Genomic DNA, 19,252 nt, shown 5'->3' with positions numbered 1-19,252 from the left:
CACACATTCTAAGTACTTACGAAATGACGCAACCCGGACTCTTTGTGCCAGTGTAATAGCCAGCTTACGGCTTTATCACAGAACTTGGTCTGCTGTAAATGTTTGTCTGCCTTGCTGACCAGAAAGAACTCCCCAAGGACAAAGCATTATCTCGGTGACTTCTGTATTTTCTCATGGCTTCTAGCCTAACAGTAAATCTCCACTAGCTGACCCTACTAGGCCCTCAATAACTATTTTTTGAATGATGGTTGAATGTGTCCCATTTAGTATCTTTTCTGTACAGGTCCAGGGACTTCCTCGCCTTTCTTAGACACAAAGATAGGTAACAGAGACATGTTTTTCAAACTTTTATTCACCGTTTTTTTTAAAAAAGAACCTGCACCACCCACACTATAAACACCACACACACACACACACACACACACACACACACACACACACACACGCTTCAACCCCCCAGACTCAACTAAAGAGTCAATACATTCATTCTACACCAAGCTCACGCAAGCCTACCCTCAGGCCATCATCAGGGGTCTATGCCTGGGCACAAAGAGGTAGGGGCAGTGGCAGAGCTTGGAGTCAGAGTCTTGGCCTCCTCTGCAGATCCATATTCTTTCCTAGCCTCACACTGTGCTCATAGCAGAGTAGCCTGTTCCGGGTAGGAGATGGACTGCTGATAGGCCGGTAGCCGGGCCCTGCTAGCATCTCTGCGGCGGCGGAAGGCCAGAAATTCCTCCCGAAGGGCAGCACAGCGGGCCTCAGGGCCAGAAGCATGGCCTGTGTTCAGGAGGCAGCTCTCCTCTGGAGTCTTCGCACCTTCAAAGGGAAGAGCCGAGATGCGAGATGCAGTGACTAATTGGGTGAAGAGCTCAAGCCTGAGGCTCCAAAGGCCCTTTGCACGCGGTGAGCCTGGGGAGCAAGAGACACTCCAGCGCAGGGAGTCAGGAACTGAGAAACAGGCGGACCAGCTCAGAACACGGGACAAGGAGTGCGGGACAGTGCAGCAGGCTAGGAAGTTCACCTACCTAACTCTGGCTCAAGTTCAGGGCGGGACCGAGAACCGGGCAAGCCCTGGTGCCAAGTCTCCAGCAGCTCCATGTCCCCGGGGAATTCTGAGTCCCATTCGTAGTTCTCATCCACAGATGTGTTCCTCCTGTTAGGACAGGGGGAAAGTGTGAGCAGAGGAACAGAGGGCAGCCGGCAGAGTATGAACCCAGGCTCCTCTAAATCAGACTGAGCTTCCTCGACCTCAGCAGAGCTCCTCCTGGGTGGGAGCCGAGGAACATGGGAAGGTGAAGAAATTAGGCGGGTGGGGGCGGAGCAGAGGAGAGATCTGGACTGACAGGGCAGCATGGAAGGCCAGGGCAAAGATGGGTAGCTACTGCCTTTACCTTTTGCTGACTGTCGCCACATGTTCCCTCCGGGGCCACCTCTCCGGACCACTGGCCCAGCTGCTGGTGTCTCCTGGAGCGGGACTGAGGTAGCTTCCCCCTGCAGAGGGGGCTGTGGAGGGGGGCCGCAGGAAGGAAGCACTTCCTCTCCCACTGCTCTGGCTAGTGAGGCTACCACGAGGGGCGGCAGGGAGAAGCCCCGGCAACACCCGCTCCCGCAGTGTCCAGTCAGTCAAAGCTGTGTAAGGAGGCTCTGAGGAGGCCCCCACCCCCGTTATTGTCCTAGGAAGCACTGCCCTGAGGTTTGTGGGAGGTGAGTCAGGCGGTGGAAGGAAAGATGAAGGAGCACAGGGCTCCGTGAAATCTGGAGGTGGAGCAGGTGTAGGCTCCTCCAGAGGTGGCCAGTCCCCATCGACATTCATCTCCCGGAAGAAGGGTAGGCTCAGGTACTGGAGCAGGGGTCCTGGACCTGGTAGGGGGGCTGCAGGAGGCGGCCCCACAGGGCTGATGTCTGCAATGCAGAGGGGCTGTGGTACCCCACTAGGGCTGCTACTGCTACAGTCAAAGGACTGGGCCAGGCGTTTGGCTGAGGTCTGAGGTTCTGCCCGCTCCAGACATAACTTTTCTTGTGGAGGGGCCACAGTGGGTCCCATCACAAAGCGACCGTCTGGGCCCCGGCAAATGGGCTCCAGTGGCAAGGGTCCACAACCAATTGGAGAATCCGGGTGGGGGCTAGGAGGTCGGGCAGGCTCCCCCCAGAGCAGACTCTGACGTAGGCTGGGGACCGGAGAGCCCTGGAGCTTCAACTTGGTCACGCTGTCAGGGCTGCCTGAGCCAGGAGCAGAGCTAGGGAAAGATAGAAGACCGGGGTCTAGCCTTGCAAGGTTTGTTGCACAACAGAGCAGAGCTATAGCCAGCAAGCAAGGGCAGCGCCAGGTGGTGGGGGTGGAAGGGAGATAAACAAAGTGGGACTAGTCCCCAAGCCGGGGCCAACACGCTTCTAGTCTCATTTCCCTCTGTTTTGTTTGTTTGTTTGTTTGTTTGTTTGTTTTTTTCTAATTCCTTCTGAAGGTACAACAGAGGAAGCGACGGGGAGGCAGAAGGAAAACAAAGAAGTCAAGGGACTTACTGCGTGCCTGCCTTCCTCGGTGGGGAGAAGATCAGAGGTGGATCTGTAAGCACACAAGAGCAGCAGGCGATCCAGGTAAAGTTCTGCCCAAGCTCCAGGGATATAACCCTCAACTGCATTCCCATCCAACTGGGAAAAGGGTACGGAAGGGCCAGGTACCAGACTGGAAGAATGCCTCACCAGGACCATGTAAAAAACAAGGGGGGGGGGGCGGGGTAGGGGGAAACTACTCTCCCAGGAAGTGACATCTGGCGGATGGGCAGCCCTTCTAAAGTAGCCAAGTAGTACTCAGGATCCCAGTGATGAGGATGGAGGAGCGAGGGCACCTACCCTGGCGCAGGCGTTTTCTATGGCGGCGGGCAGCCCTGCGCCGATTCATGAGGCAGGCAGCCAGGATGCTCACAAGGACTGCCACGCCCAAGAAGCAGACCCCACCCACAACACCAGCTAATACAGGCTGGGGCAGGAGACCTGGTAGCTGTGTTCGGGAAGGGTACACCTCCAGGCCTGGGCAAAGGGACAGAAAAGAGGGTCAGCCGACTGTGTATCCCCATATAACCTCCAGCAACTCCCCCTCCCGCTGGGTTCTCACCAGAGGTGGAGATGTTGGCTGTGTTGCTGGGACCACTGACATAGTCATCAGCGAATGCCGCGAGGCGGAACTCATAGAGAGTATCCTGGGGATGAGAGGTGGGGGGCCGTGAAGCGGATCAGGGCCAGCACTGCCCGCCACTGTCCCTTTTGTGAAGACTGCATTCAGAGGTAAGAATGAGGTAGGACAGGGGGTGAAAATGGCCGAGTCAGGATGAGAAGACAGGGTTAGGGAAGAAGAGGACACGGTCAAGGGACCAGGAGGACCTTCCCTCTCTGCACACACCTTGATGAGGCCAGGTACCAGCAGCTGGATTTCTGTGCCTGCCACAGCCTGGTCCAGTATCTCCCAGTCTTGGGAGCCTTGCCGTCCTTCCAGGACATAGCCATCCAGTCCCTTAGGGATGAGTTCTGGGGGATCCCAACGCAACAATACCCCCCGGGGTGTCCGCACTGCCACCAAACCTCTAGGAGGGGATAGAGGAGGTGGCGTCTCGGTTGGAGGAAGCCTGGAGGCAGCTGGTGTGGTAGGAACCCCTGGATGGGACAGACAGACAAATGAGGGATAAGAGTCTCAGACTCCTTCATTCTGCCCCTCCCCTGGCCTTCCCCAAGTCATTCTGCCACACACATTCTGCCACAGCCTTTTTGTACCCTCTCTGGACTCCAAGGGGCCCAGCATCTCTGCCCCATCTCCACCCCAGGTCCTCCCTATCCTTTTTCTGTGCGGTGCAGGGATGGGGTCCCCTTACCTTCTGGTATAGACAGGACAATCTCGCTGAAGGGCCCACTGCCCAGCTTATTCTGAGCAAGGACACTGAACTGGTATTGAGTATGGGGTTGCAGCCCTGGCACTAGGAGGTGTGTAGCCCCCATAGGCACAGCCATAGATACCCAGTCATGGTGGGCTCGGTCAGGACGTTTGGCCCTGGGGATTATAGGGAAATCTCATCAGCAAGGAAAATCAGGATGGAGTGGGCTTCAAAGAGTTGACCTCACCCCTCAGCTCAACCACCAAAGTCTCAGGACCTTGGCCCTGAATGTTAAGAATCTATAAGACAGCAGAGCTAGCGTATGGCTAGGCACAGAGGGATGGAAGGAAGGGCAGAGGGCCAGGTAGATCCAGGGTGAAGTCAGGGACAGGTCACTCACAGTGGGGTATACCAGACACTGAATCTCTGCAGATAGCCACCATCAAAGCCAGGTTCCCAAGAGACATTGGCACCCTTGGGTAAAGGTACCACAGACACATTGGTGACGACATGGGGGCTGGTGCCTGGGTAGGGGGAATGGAGGGAGGGATGCTGATCAGGACCCTGAAGTAGGGTAAATAAAGAGTAAATTGGAGGTTCGTCCTCCACCCATGACCCTGGGGGAATCCCATCCCCACAAATCCCCACCTAGACCTCCCAAGAACAATACCTCCATCTCCTGTTTCACACGGCTTCCCCAGCCCCAGCCCAGACCACTAACCTAGCACATAGACGTTGGTAGAAGCAGCCACTTGGGCTACAGTGTTGCTGGCACGGCATTCCCATCGTCCATGGGCCTCCTTGGTCAGGGGTCGAAGGATGAGGCTGCTGTTGCTGTCCACCTGGGCCTGGCCCTGCAGCCCCCGGCCCACCTACAGAATCACTGGTGAGCCCTAAGGACACATGCAGCCACCCCTCACCAAGGGGACCGGCCACTCATCTCTCCAGGTAACAGTCTGATCCTTCCCCACCTTGCCTCTGACAGCCTATACCTTCACACGTCCTCCTTTCCAAAAATACAACCAGGGGAAAAGCAGGCATGGACCCAGGTCGAGTCGAGTCGGGACTCAGGAGCCTTACCTTGGCCCAAGACACAGTAGGAGGAGGGTCTCCTCGGGCGGAGCAGGGAATGAGTAACTCTCTCCCCACTTCTTGGAAATACTCTTCCTTGGGCTGGTCTATAAAAGCTGGGGGAGCCTGCAGGCCAGATCTGTATCGGGAGGGGCCCAATACAGCCCCTCTCTCATCTCTCAGCTCGGGTGTCCCCCCTTCCCAGACCCCTGCTACGCTGTCTTAGTCTCTAACTTATTCTCCATCTCTCAGTTCTGTGTCTTTGCTTCCAACAGATAGGACTGAAGGGCAATGGTGGGCTGGGCCCAGACTCTCTGAGATAGGTGAGTCTCTACAGATCATTTTCCCCCTCTTCTCTCTCCCTCCTTTCCCCCCCTTTCCTCCATTCCCTGTGGGACTCCTGCAAGGTAGGCAGAAGGCTTGAGATTGGACAGATATCTCATTTTGTAAATGTGTACGTGACTGATGTCCCACTGCCCAGTCTCATGTCTGCATTGTCTGCTGGCTGTTGCTATGGCCACCACAAGAAACAGACTTAGGAGCCCCTCCCACACCTGTCTGCCTGTCTCCACCCTCTGAACATGGCTTAGAATGTATTATTTTCAGCCACCCAGCCACACCACAGCAGGTTGGCTGTGAGCCTCACCTTAAGCAGCACTCGGGTCACGGAGGAGGGTCCAGCAGTACCAAGGCTGTTGTAGGGGGTACAGGAGTATTCTCCCAAGGCATCCTCGTTCCCCAAGGCAATGATGAGTGAGCCCTCTGGGCCCTGCGACCAGCCAGGGAACTAGAGGGCAGAGGAAATGAAAAGTAGAGAGAAACTCGAGAGGCAAAGCTGGGGTGGAGAGAGGCCACTCAAGAGAGGAAGATATATGGGCAAGTCTCCTGTGGAAAGCCGATCCATCAGCTCCAGGTCTTGGCCTGACCCTCTCTCTGGACTTGAGACCTCCACTTCTCTCTCCTGTCAGGAGCTATTATCAGTGGGTGTGAGACTGCACAGCGCAGCTTCATGGTGCCACTCCCTTCACAGACAATAGCGGAGAGTAGCGTGGATGCCATGCCTAGAGTTGGTGGGGTTCCCTGCCTGATTGTCCTCCCAGCACTGCGTTGCTAAATTCTGCATCTCCTACGCCAAAATCCTCTTCTGTAAGAAACCCCACCCCACCCCCATGCTACTGAATGAAGTGCAGCCCCTCACTCTTTGTATCTAAATCCTCGTTTGTCATTCTGGTCTGGTCTGAGTGCGAAGCCTGTTTTCAGGTCCTCTCTAGCTCAGGCCCCACAACCCCTCACCCGAACTCTCTCTTAATCACCTCCCAGCTGCCCTCTCCGAACCCCTACTCACAGCCCTGATGCCACCCACACCACCGCCAAACCCCACTGCTGCTATTGCCTCAAGATTTCTGTAAACTTTCAACAGAAAATTTACCGAAATTGTTGTAAAAGTTGTAAAAGCCCTGGGGACAGTGTGAGGAAAAGACGCAAAGCCTCAAAGAATTTATAGTCTCCTCAGACAAACAAAAGATCTCAATCAGCTTGGAATGAGGTCATATGAAGTTGGCGTGCTGTTTTTCCTTAAGACCCAACCTGTCTTTCCAGCCCTTTCTACACCACTCAAGTCCCTACAGGTGCTCACCGCTGCTCCCACGTCACTGCATGGTCCATCGTCTCTTCAACACATTATCCAATACCCTGCCTTTCTGACGTGGTTTCTGCGTGAAATGACTGCCCACTTTTCAAGGTCTATCACCAAGGTCCCCGAATTTGTTACTGCTCCCTCCTCAACCAGACCCAAAAGCAAACAAAGCCTTGTTCCTTCTCTGGCCTCCCAGGACAGTCTCTGTTGCAGTTCTATCCCCCAAGGTAACGCTCTAGGGATGGATACGTCTTTGTTACACCCCCACACCCACCACCCAACACGGCATCTGGTAAGAAGCATGTTTCCTAACTATAGCACTGAATTACACTTAGCCACCCACTGGAGTTGGGCCATCGGACCATCACAACACCTGGCTAAGCCCTTCCTTCCCCTGCCCCAAGTCTGTACCTTGTCCAGCTGCAAGGCCTGCCCATCTTTGGTCCAGGTGACAAACAGCAGTGGGGGATTAGCACGCACTGGACACTGGATCACCCCCCGCATGCCAATGGGCAGGGGTGTCTCGGGAGGCATGACTGTCACCTGTGCTGGGTCTGAAAGAACATAGAGACAAGTTGGGGGACAGAGTCTTGGGCCTGTCTCAGGGGTAGGGGTGGGAGCAGAGTTGGGAGCGGAGGCTCGGACTTACAGAGCACAGTGAGATAGGCAGAAGCAGAGGGTGGATGCGGAAAGCCATTGCTGGGCACACAAGTATAGTGGCCAGCGTCGTCGGGCTGAGCAGCCTGGACCCACAGGCTTCCATCGACCAGGATCCGCACTCGAGACTGTAGGCGGCTGCAATGCGGTATGTGTGAGGAGGAGCCCGGGCCTCGCCCAGACAGGGAGTCCCTCACATGCTACTTGTCAATCCCCTGTCTCCACTACCCTACCTAATGTGGAAGACATTGGTGCCATCCTGGAACCAGCTGTAGGTGAGGTTAGTGGGGTATGCCTCAGCCTGGCAAGCCAAAGAAACATCCTGGGAGGCATTGACCGTGCTGTTGTTGGGGGGCACCACAATGACAGGCGGCCCTGTGGGAAACACAAAGCAGAAAGATGACCTCAGCCCCTCATCTTCCCGGGACCCTCGGGGCACTTCTGGCTCTTCCCTTTGTAACAGAGGATAAGTTGCTGTCAGGCCTTGAGGGCTTGAAGCGGAAGCTGTGACTGAAAACCCATCCCATTCCAGAGGCTGCTCCCTATTCCAAGGTGGCCTCGTTTCACGAGAGGTGACAGGTAACCCTAGTTACCCTATTTCTCTCTGCTTAGAAACTGTATGTGAAGGAGGGTAAGTTTTAACTCTTTCATTTAATCTTTCTGTCCCCGCCACATTCGTGTCTCCCACATAGATACCCATCCGTCATCACAGATGCTGTGCCAATGCCAGGATCTAGACTCCCACGTCACCTCAACACTAATGGCCTTTTATGTAGAAAAAAAACTTTCAGCCCAGTGCCTACATACCCATAACCCCTTCCTGGCCACCCACTTTTCCGCATGTCATTGTCATCTAGCCCGTCTGGGCATCTGGCTGTCCCCATGCCAGACTGATTCCTTTTTGCTCCTAGTGAATCCGAGGTCCAGAATGCCTGTCTAACCTAACCACACACATTCTGCAACATTGTATCTAGCTACCATGTCCCCACTGCCTTCTTCATCGCTGAGCCCACACACACAACCTGTTAGTAACAAGTGGGAAAAGACCTGAGCACACATACACACAGCACCGGCCACAGCCCTCATGCCTACTGCTGGCTCATCTCTTGAGCCCTCACAAGAACCAGTGCGCCAAGATTATCTTTCTGCTTTGGCAGATGAAGAAGTGAGGTTTCAGAGGCAGGCACATTATGAGGTAACTCGCCCCAGGTGAAAGAGGGAAGCAAGACTTCTTCTTGGGCCTTCCCGATGCCAAGGTCTCTGTCCTTTAACTGTGACCCAGCACTGCCCTTGTCAAGTAGCAACGACAATGGCACTTCAGTGGAGCACAGACTGATCTGTTTCCCCTCCAGGAAACCAGGTGCTATGAAGCCACATTCCTGCCTCACACAGCTCCTTTCCCTCCTCTTCTCAGTCAAGCTGAGCACGCATGACTACGTGCCACTTTCTGTGCTTGTCAAAGTCCCGAGAGGTAGGTATGAACCTTGTTTTCAAGATAACACTAGCACCCTTGTTCTCTCCACTGTAATACACCGCACTAAAACGCCCATTTCCTCATCCTTTCTCTCACTCTGCAGGGGCCCCTTCCTCAGATCTGAGCCTCCTCCCCATCTGCTGTGTGCTTCCCCGCAACACAGGTCCTGTCTTCTCACATAGGTGGCCCGTGTCCCCAGCCCTCCCACCAAAGAGCACCTAGCACCAGCAGTTGTGTAGTATGGGTGACGCTGCCCTCCGTGCTGGAGGCTTGGCAGGTGTAGTCTCCAGCGCTGCCTCGCTGCACCCGGCGGATCCACAGTGTCCCGTTCTGCACCTAAGTAATGAGTCTAAGTAAGGCCCTTCCGGTTTGGCCAGCCTTACACCCTGCGCTTCCAGGGATGGCCAGCAGAGGGAGGCAGCACCCCAGCTCAGGGAAGCCAATGACCAGCCCCTCCCTCCAACCCATCTCCCAGTTTGGCTTCTGCGCTTCTCCTGCCCGCTCAATTTTGCCCTCCCACTCCAGGGGGCCCACTCACTTGCACCTGACCCTGGCCCTTGCCAAGGTCCTGTCCTCGGAATTTCCAGGTCACGTAAGGCTGGGGGCTGCCCCGGGCCACACAACGCAAGGTAACAGCCTCCAGTTCCTTCACTTCCAGTACTAAGGGAGGAGTCTCCTGGAACTGAGGGGGCGCTGCGAGGGAAAGAGGCATCAGGGGCTGCCAGAAAGGCTATCAGCCCCCAAAGCAGTATTCAAAAGCCATGGAGACCTGTCTCAGAGTTTTTGCCTGCCCGGGTACAAGAGAATACTAGCCCAGGGACACCTGTCTGCTGTACCAGGGACATAGGACCATCCCAACACTGGCTGCATGTCCAGAGCTAGGGGAGAGTCACGTGTGGATCTTAGACTCATCTCCCGCCACTCATTGGTGGCACACGCTGCCTCTCTGATTCTCTGTCTCCGTGTCACCTAGGAAATGGGAATTGGTTACAACTGTCTCCGGTATAGTGCTGAGTAGGAAGCAAGGTCCCGGATGAAAAGAGCCATGCATGAGTGAGCTGTATCACTCGGAGCCCAATACACCATAACCAAGACCTCCGCCAAGGGAGAAGTTTTCCTGACTCAGAGCCTAGAGGCTGACTGGGTTTTCTTTGAAGAACGGAAGCAGGGAGAGGGAGCAGGGGTAAGCGGCAAGCTCTACATGAGCAAACACAGTGAGCAGACGCCAGGGTGGGCAGGGCATCAGCCATGCGCTGGGACAGACAGAGCTCCCTCTTCTTCACCACCGGGGTTCCCATCACCCCCCTCCCTCCCTGCACCACCTGCTCATACAATTGACTGTCAGGTGCACCCAGGAGCCGTTGGCAAAATCCTGTTCAGGGCTGTGCTGGTCCAGGAAGAGCACACGGCACTCGTACCAGCCCTGGTCTTCCACCCGGAGCCCGTCAATCTGGAGAGATGCGCCTGTCTGCAGTCGGACTCGTCCTGTGAGGAGGGAAGTCCTAAATCAAGGGTGGTGAAGGGAAAGGGCTCAGCAGGGGCCCCCACCTGCATCCTGGTCCTGGTCACTCAGGCCATTCCCAGAGGTTGAGAACAGCCTAGAGTGAGGGTCTGCAGAGGAACAAATATGGGATTGAGATCACTGAGGGCAGATTGCTATGTCTAATCCTTCTGACTGCTCCTGCCTTTCAATAGCTGAGACTCAGACCAGAAAAATTCAAGGCATGGCAAGTGGAGAGAATGCTACCCTCAAATATTCCTGACTTCCCAGATGTTAGGGGATGGAGTGAAGCGCCAGTGTTAGGTCTCCCCTGGACTCCTAGAAGACCCACTATCCCTGAGTCCCTTTATAAGATCAAGATAGAAGTCCTCTGGGGGTACTCCTGCTTTTAGATGACTCTGTCCCTGGAATCCCCAGCAGTGTTTGGCCCTCGTGGGGACCCAGACCTCGCCTGCCAAAGCCCGTAATCCCTCAGCGCTATTATCAGTGGCCTAAGCGCCTTAGAGTGGCCGGAGTCCAGCCCAGCCAGGCAGCGGTGTCAGCAGCCTTCTCGGCTCATCCCCTCCCCTCCACGCCCCAGCTGACTGACCACATGCGGCCCCACAAAGCCACACACCCCAGCACACAATGACACCTCATTCCTGCCAAGTCAGCACCCACAGCATACCACCAGGCTGGCTGCAATGCCCACCCAACCCCTCAGTACCCTCCTCTGAGGGAACCCTGCACTCCGACGCCATTGTGATGCCCCTAGCCGAGCAGCAGAAGTGAGAAGGGCGCAGGCTTGGCAGCCCCAAATACCCAGGCACGAATCCAGCTCAGCTGTATGCTCCTTGGGGCAAGTTACTCGGCCTGTCAATTTCAGTTTCCTCACCAGTAAAAACTGAGAAAGGGAAAGTTGGGATGAGGCGGAAAGCAAGAGGTAAGGCGGAGATAACGATAATGGCACCTGGCACCACCGGGTGCTCCAGTAAAGGCTGTGAAGCCAATGAATAAGATGCAGGTTTGAAGTCAGGAGTCGACACTCAGTCTTGGCCCCATCCATCATCCGATAATGCATCTCCTTCCTTTCCTCTTCCATGCCCAGTGAACTACCATCATGCTCCAGGTTGCCCTCTGGAGAGCCTGGCACAACCTGGCTTCCTCCGTCATCCCCTGCCGGATACTTGTTCATTACATCTTCCAAATCCACCTCCTAAGTATTGGTCTTTCCCTCTCTGCCTCCTTCCACCTTGAGGCCTGCCGTCCTCTCACCTGGGTTGTTGTCCAGCGGCTTCATCCCCCTGCACCTACCAGGTACCCATCCCCACTTGACCTTTGCTGGGAACAAATGGGATCCCCTAAAATTCAGAGGACAGGCAAGTGCAGCTCCCAGGTGGTGCTTTCCGAGTCCTGCCTATCCCAACCCTCCCTGGCAGGAGCCATCCTGAAGCTGCTGTGTGGCCCACTCTCCAAGCAGCTTCCACTCTACCCTAGGGTGGCCTATCTGAAGTAGAAACTCAGCCTGTGTGCCGTTGATGCCACTGGAAAGATGAGAGCCAGAGGATCTAGGGTGGCTAGTGAGCTTTTTCCCTTCAACAGTTGGTCCCCGGGGTGAGGATTCTTTAGAATGGGTATACCCGCTTATAGGTCTGGGTGTATAATCCCTGCCTGGGGAGATAAAAATGGGCCTAGCAGGTAAATATTTAGCATAAGAATACCCTTCCCCAAACCTTCAGGAGTCCTGTCGCTCTCACCTGCCAGGCCACTAAGCCCAGCGGATCCCAGACTGCAGCTTCCTCCAATGCCCCCACAGGATAGAACTTTTCATTACGGGGATCGCTGAGTTCCAGAGCGAAGGAAGAAAGACTGAGTGCTGAATATGAGCCATGTAATATTAGACAGTCACCATATTTAATCCTCCTCCAAAATCCATTATTGATGAAGGAACTAATGTCAAACTGCTTTCCAAAATGGCATAGCTGTTAGGAGATGGAGCCAGGTCTCCCCAGTGGGTGAGCATTCCACCGAACACCAACATTAGAATCAAATAGCGTTCGGGGCACCGAGCATAATCTTCGATTTCACTTAAGAAATGTTAGCCGCTAATGGCTAATAGTCCTGATGTCTGTTATTCAGAATATTCAGTGCAGCATGTTGTACAAACTACCCACCCTAGGAGGTCCAGACTGCTGGGCTGCAGGGTTTCAGAACAAGGTAACCAGAGTCCAGTCCTGCAACTTCCTGTCTCCTGGGCCCAATTCCAACAGGCCTGCCCTCCTCCTGCATGACCAAACCTAAGGGACTTCAGGTCTCCTACATAGGACAGAGCCTGCTCTCTTGGGCTCTGCAGAGGCAAGAAACCCACGGTAAATTAACCATGAGCATGGACAGGTATATGTTCATGCAGAAGTCCTGGGAAGACACATTGAGGCAGCTGGCTTGGAAGGATCAAAGGCAGAAAGGGGGTATTATGACAGTGAGTTCGGGCCTTCCAGATGGACAGCCAGAAGGGATTTGTCAAGCAACTCAGCACGGTCACACGAAACACAAGTCACACGAAACTCTGCGGGGCATCCCAGAAACACAGCAAGGGCCAAGAGCCAGTCTCCCTGACTCTGCCTTAGTCTAATATCCATCCCAGGAAACCTGAGTCCAGATTGCTTTTCCCCAGTCTGGTCTGTTTCACACCACCCAGGTGCTATGCTAAATACTTTACCGAAGCGACCTTAATCTATTAGTTCTAGATCATTCTATACCCCCTTTTACTACTCCTGTACTAGTTTATACATCTAGGCTCCTCTACTTCGCAGCTTCTAGAACCCTCCAAAACCAGCTCTCCCTTCCCTGTGGTTCCCAAAGCTACTATCTCTCTGTGATTCCTCCCACATTCTAGGCCACGGGCCTCATGCCGTCCCAGGCCACAATCTCCCCTCCACTTGCCCACAGGGTTTATGACAGAACAGCATTGTCCTCAGCAACCTCCACCTCCTGTTGCTTAGCAACCGCGATTGTGAGTCCCCTGCACAAAGGCGGAGAGGCCCCCCTCTTCTGAACTGCAAAGCAATAAAGGGTTAATGGGCTCAGAGGCCTCCCCTCTGGGGTCTTCACCAGAGCAGGACCCATGTGGCTGGCCAGGAGCTCCAGGCAGCTCAGGGGCAAGACGGGGAACAAAGGGTCGAGGTAAGAAGAAAACTGAAAGGCTCGCAACTCGCAGCCTTTAGACCTGGGGAAACCCCACAGGTAGACAGGGAAGCAGGCCATCTCGAGGCTCATCTGTCTAGGGACCAACAAACAATACCAGGCGATCACTGCAGCAAATACCGAGTTTTACATCTCCCAGGTGGAGTCCCAGGGAAAGCCCTTCCCACCTCGCCTCTCCCCCACCCCTGCCTTCTCTCTGCCTGGCGATAATTTGAATTTGTCCAGCCTCAGCCCTGCAGCCAAAGCCCCCTGGGCACAGGCAGGCACAGACAGGGAGGCCGGCTCTGCTGTTTCTCTGTACTTGTGCTAATTGAGGCCCACTTTCATTAAGCCCCAGGGCTTGTGTAGACACACGCACACTCCCAGCTAGGCTGTTTGCCAATAACTGCCCCCAGTTTGAAAATAAACTCTCTTCTGCAGGCACCTGCCAGCACCTCCTCCCCTCAGCTCAGCCAGCCCGTGACAAGAGCCCAACCAATCCCAGGTTTTCCCTCAGGATTCAAACTGAAGCCAGAAAAGATACCCCATCAGCATCAATCCAGGTGGCCTTTTCCGGGTTTCACTTCTGAAAAGGAAGCACCAAGGATCGCCCTTGCCCAGGAGCCCAGACCCGTACTCCTACAAGTCCTCTGAGACCTTCCAGTGAACCACTCAGATTAAGGCTCCATCCAGGATTAGGAATAAACTGGGGTGCAGTAGGAAAGAGGTCCTTCTTCAACTGGGGGGGTCTATGGCTCCACAGGAGCCTCCGCAAGCAGTGACCCAGTCAATGCTGTAGCATAGGCCTATGCCTAGACCTTTGGGGAACTGAACTGGAGCCTACCCCGGCAAGCCCCGCCTGTGTTCATGTTCTCTGACTATGTTTCTCATACCCAAAGAGCCCACATCCCTACCAACTCTGTTGTCCATTCAGCCCACTCCCCCCAAAAGTCTGGCCCCTCTAGTCTGGCATCCCGGACAGTAGTGAAGACACAGAGCAGCAGGTCGAGAGACCAGCATAGAGCTCAGTGGGGAAACGACAGAAGATCAAGATGGAGTCTGGAAGGTTGCGTGAGATGAGGACAGAACAGTTAGCAAGTTAGGATGGATACCTGGGACAAGGCTGCAGGGTCTCCCGTGCAACAGGCCGCACACAACTAAAAGAGCAAAGCACTAATGTGTGCATGCATCATGTGCAAATAAATGAATCCCTCAATGAATTCGCACTACTGGGGTGCAGCGCCATGCTTGCTAAAGCAGTTAGGGCAGCTGAGCAGGAGATGCGTTTGGAGAGGGCTCAGGGCAGCCTACTCAGCCCTCCTTTGTTGGTGACACTCCCCCCTCCCACTTAAGGACAACTCTTACCCACATAATCAGGGTCAATTCGGGGAGAGTAGAGGCCGAACTGGATGAAGATGGGAAGCAGGAATCCAAAGCGCAGCCACTCGATGACATGCAGAGGGGGACGGCCAGTTGGAGGCAGCAAGTCACAGCCCAGAACTGCACTCTCCCCAGCCCGGCCCACCACAGAGACCACCTCAGGCTTCCTGCGACCTAACAAGGTGGGGTAGCATGAGGGAACAGCAAGGGATCAAGATGAGATATGGGTGGGGAGGCTCCATCAACATCTCTCTGGTTTCCTTAAGACTTTGCACAGACGGGAGGAACCCCCAACCTCTCTGAGCCAGCCCTAGCCCCTCTCCTACGCTCACAGTTAACCCCTTCGTGGACAGTCATATCCCCAGGGTAACAGAGTCAGTGATCCCCGGGGATCTGGCTCACCGTCAGCCCCCTGGCTGATGACCAGGCTGAGGATGGTCAGACTGAGACACCAAATCATAGCCCAGCTGGCCTGCTCACCCGGCCCCTCCTATCCAAAGGAGCCTAGACGGAGGGGCCGGAAGGATGTCTGCTGCCCAGCAATCCCAGAGAGCATCGGTCCTTCTGATCCACCTCAGGCAACCAGTTTCGGCTCTCACTCTTCCAGTTAATGCTAGCTCGCGCAACACCTGAGGGAGCAGTTCCAGCCTGGAGAGCCACCAGATCTAAATGCAAAATATAAGGCAACATAAGAGTTGGTCAGTGGAGGAGACCAGAAGAAACCCCTGTTAGAGCAAGGTGCAGGGAAGAAGGGAGGCATCGAGGAAAGGAAGGGACCTGCGCAGAGACCAGAGATCTTTGGGGTTGGACTGCTGGGGACCAACTCTGCAGCCTCACTTCTGCCAGACTCTACCACCGCTGGACTCTCCTAGCTCCCAAACCAGAGATCCTGAATCCCTGAGAGTAAGCTAGGATGTGAACACTAGAGAACAAGAGAGTGCGATCTGGTTGAGACTACAGGGGTAAGGGAGCAGATCCTAGAAAAAGCAAGGGAATTCTGGGAATGCCTGGCAAGTGATACTCCGCTGTTAGCAAAGTAAGCAAAGGGAACTAAGGGTTCTCACACATGGGAAGTCCATCATGCACTAGCCTCCCCACCCTTCTGCCCTTTCTCCCGATGCCAACAAGGGAACAGATGACATTATTCACCACCGCCCCCCCCCCGCCCCGTGTGACCAGTAAGGACCCTCAGGATCTTGCGCAGAAGCAGACAGCTAGTCAAGAGCAAACCTCAGGTAGACTCTAACCCCTTCCCCTGGAGAGAACGCTCCACAGAGTGCCCACATCCAATTCCTCACCCTATTTCCCACCCTCTGGGTGGCACCCTGGAGCCTGGAGATATTCTCCACTCAGGCAACACTGCTTTTGGCAGTGAGTCAGCCAGGGACTTGGGAGAGGAGGAGCTTGCCTTCCCCACCTGCAGAGGATGGGGAGAGGGGGGGGAATGAAGGCGGCATCCTCCAGGTCTGGACAGATCCAGAGTTGGCAGCTATAGCCACTTTCTTCAAGATGCCGCCAGAGAACCCTCTCTCTGCCAGACACCCCGACTTAGTGCCTCACCCTAATTACTCCCACACACTCCTCTAGTATCCTGGGGGTGCCAGGATTAGCCAGGCCCTCCATTCCCTAACCCTAGAGGCACGATCTGAGAGTACCAAAACTGCTTTTGAGTCCGCAGGATACACAAAACGAGCCCTGGAGCACGGAAGGCAGGCACTCCCAGCAATACCAACTTCTCAGTGTCTAAGGCAGTCACGAAGGACCAAAGGGCCCTGACCTGGGCCTGGCAAACCCAGTGGACTCTGCTCTGAGGCCTCCACCCTCTTGTGGGCCTCACACAATTCAGCACTGTCTGTAAAATACCCTCCACAGGGGCAGGATCGCCCCTGTATGTCTGACCCCTGGTAATTAATTCCCATGCCTCTTGCTGCTCCTCCCAGTCAGCTCTCCTGGAGTTCCCTGGAAAACCTTCCAATTGTACCACACAGAGGCCATGCTCTTCCAGCTCGGCCAAGAGTCTTGTGACCAAGGCAGCCCCAGAACGTACCCCACTTTTCCTGGAGTCTTTCCAACTCCTGCTCCCCATCCATCCTCTGTCCTTTTGATCTTCCCATCCCATCCAGCAGTCCCTCGTTTCTTCCAGGACTCCCACCCCCGCCATACACTTTTCACACTGTCTGCAAAATTCCAGCTTCTCACCTCTGATCTCCAATTGCAGCAGGTCCTCCCTTCAGAGCACCCCTGGCTGGCCTCCTCCAGAATTCCCACTCGCCCTCCCCCTTTTCCCCACCCTGCTCTCCCGGGAATCCCCCACCCTCCAACCCTCCAGGACTCATCCCATAATACACTTCTGATAGCCCACCACAACAATTCTCTGTTCCCTCGCATTCTCTGGCTCCTGGAACGCCTCTCTTTTGGAACCCGCCAAGAACTCCCCTCCTTTACCTCTTACACTCTTCCAGATCTATTGGAACCCCCACTCACCCATCAGTGATTCCACTTCGCTCCCAGAGCTACCCTAGTTCTGCTTCCCCAGATAATTTCACTTCTCTCTGGAGCTCCCCCGCTTCCCTCTGGCCCCCACAACTCCTCACTCCCCTCCATGTCCCCGCCGGTACCCCATTTCTACGCCCCAGGACACCCCCACCCTCACCTGCTCTGCACCGCACAGCTCTGCTCTCGCAGCCACACAATAGGGGGCGGACCCGCCTCCCCGCCTCAGATGCCCCGAGCGCCTCCCGTCGCCCTGGAGACCGCCAATCCCCCCCCCCTCCCGCGGCGTCCAATTGGAGCCCACAGAGGCTGGGCAAGGCGGGCGGGACCCTCGAGCCGCCTGGGAGTTGTAGTTTAGAGACAGAAGGACGCGGTCGCACGTGGGCTCCAGTCGCCCCCTCGTGGAGTTCTATACAACTAAGTGTGGGAAGGCTGATTGCCACTTCCCGCCTCGAGTTAGATGGGCTACTGGGTCAGACCGACCTGGGCACCAAGAGCCGCAGAAGACTATCCCCTTTGCAGGCTGCTTGCATGCTCTCCTTCCTTTAAAACTTACCCGTGGCCTTCTCCCCTTTTCGAACAAGCGTGCCACAAAGGAAGCATCGAAGGTTGAAATCTGAGCCAGGAGCAGAAGCACCTGGGGGAGAGCACGATTCCCCGCCCCCTCCCTGGGGATCCGTCCAAGTCCCGGGCCCATCTGATCGCCTCTCTTTATCCCCACCCCCACCCATTTCCTTTCGCTGGACTGGAAATACCTGTCTGTATTGGCTAGCTCCCAACTTTTGCTCAAGCGCCTCCCTTGTGTGTAGCTTGCTGAAGGCTGAGCTCCTAGTTTGGGGCTGCCAGAGCAGCTTCTAGCACCAAAGACCTAGAGAAATGAAGCCCAGGGGGAAGAAATGACAGGCACCCTGACAACGGAGATTGAAAGAGAAAGAATGAAATATCTGATTCTACACCGAATCCCTTGCAGGATGCCAAACCCTGGGGTAGATTCATGCTTTGGTTCGTTGCTCCCGAAATCTGCACTGAAACCCCGCGAAGAGAGTGCAGCTCCTTTTGACTAGTATGAAAACAGCGGCTGGACCAGATGGAGGAACCTGCCCAGTCAAAAGTTCCCACCTAGGCACATTCAGGGCCTGAGATCCAACCTGGATCGCGGAACCCACCCCCTTGGGACATTTCACACAGGCAGCATGTACCTGCCCTCAGAAATTAGTACCTCTCACCTTGGCGCTGTTGTGGGGGTGCAGGCTTGCTGTTTGCTTTCCCACCAGGCTCAGGCTACATTGTCCAGGAACTTCCCAGGGTGTTCCTCCCGAAGCCTCCCTGAACTGACTGAGTAAAGCTCCCACTGACTGTAACAGGCATGAAGTTAATGATATCGGGGTCGGGAGCAGACCCTGGGGAAAGATTTTAAGCACGCCTGAATCACTCTCACACCACCCCGAATGCTGGTCATCCAAATCAGATCCCATCGCTATGTTTGGCCTTCCATCTTTAGTAAGCCTTGAGACCTGGAACATTCTCCCAGGTGTAAGGGCCTGAGTGTTGGAAGCCACACAAAGAGCTTGGAGCAGGGGAAAGCAGGCTGCGACAGAAACTTGGTCAGGGACCCAGAACTAGCGGCTTTGCTGGTTTGCATAGTAGGCTACCCTAACAGTTGACAAGATGACTTCATGTTAGTGAACAGAGCCTGAACATAACCGCAAACTATAAGCTCAAAAGGGGAAGTCTTTGATTTCTTGGTTCCTCACCAATTGGAAGACACTGGCCCCCACCTCTGGTCCAAGAGTTTCGTTTTGGCTGTCTATGGTGGTTTCTGGTAGAAAGATAAGCTAATCTCATGTGGATGTTAAAATTATTTTTTAAAAAAAAATGAGATTTTAAACGGTTTTCAAATTTTAAAAGTTTATATGTTCATGGTTTTCCTGAAGGTTTTTTATTGTTGTCATTTTTGTCTGATTGATGTATTTTATGTGTTTGTTTTGTTTTTATAAGAAACGAAATCTAGTCCT

The 19,252-nt window shown here is 54.7% G+C and overlaps 1 protein-coding gene across 5 annotated transcripts; it reads right to left on the bottom strand.

The window, feature by feature from the left end:
- Nucleotides 1-358: 358 nt before the first annotated feature.
- Nucleotides 359-17,460, bottom strand: Igsf9 (immunoglobulin superfamily member 9). Of its 5 annotated transcripts, none has more exons than XM_050143061.1 (21): nt 17,398-17,460; nt 15,147-15,409; nt 14,730-14,918; nt 10,034-10,186; nt 9,240-9,394; nt 8,920-9,037; nt 7,461-7,602; nt 7,220-7,365; nt 6,982-7,124; nt 5,581-5,721; nt 4,944-5,060; nt 4,585-4,735; nt 4,264-4,387; nt 3,864-4,039; nt 3,398-3,648; nt 3,113-3,197; nt 2,851-3,027; nt 2,521-2,563; nt 1,392-2,237; nt 1,026-1,153; nt 359-816 (listed from the first exon to the last, which is right to left on the bottom strand). In XM_050143061.1, exons 2-21 carry the CDS (start codon nt 15,202-15,204, stop codon nt 635-637), a joined length of 3,525 nt encoding a protein of 1,174 aa, XP_049999018.1. In that variant the 5' UTR covers nt 15,205-15,409; nt 17,398-17,460; the 3' UTR covers nt 359-634. The 5 variants fall into 5 exon arrangements, with proteins under 5 accessions (XP_049999018.1, XP_049999017.1, XP_049999019.1 ...); XM_050143060.1 differs by lacking the exon at nt 17,398-17,460 and adding an exon at nt 16,043-16,113; XM_050143062.1 differs by lacking the exons at nt 4,264-4,387; nt 17,398-17,460 and adding an exon at nt 16,043-16,117 and having other exon boundaries at nt 4,585-4,756; nt 4,944-5,073.
- Between the last annotated feature and the right edge of the window lie 1,792 nt (nt 17,461-19,252).

The sequence above is a fragment of the Alexandromys fortis genome, unplaced genomic scaffold (genome assembly GCF_014885135.2).
Source record: "Alexandromys fortis isolate MF-2015 unplaced genomic scaffold, M_Fortis_MF-2015_v1.1 scaffold_51, whole genome shotgun sequence".
In the NCBI taxonomy this organism is placed as follows: Eukaryota; Metazoa; Chordata; class Mammalia; order Rodentia; family Cricetidae; genus Alexandromys; species Alexandromys fortis.
Note: the sequence above shows the minus strand (reverse complement) of the source record. Positions and strands in the feature narration are given on the sequence as shown.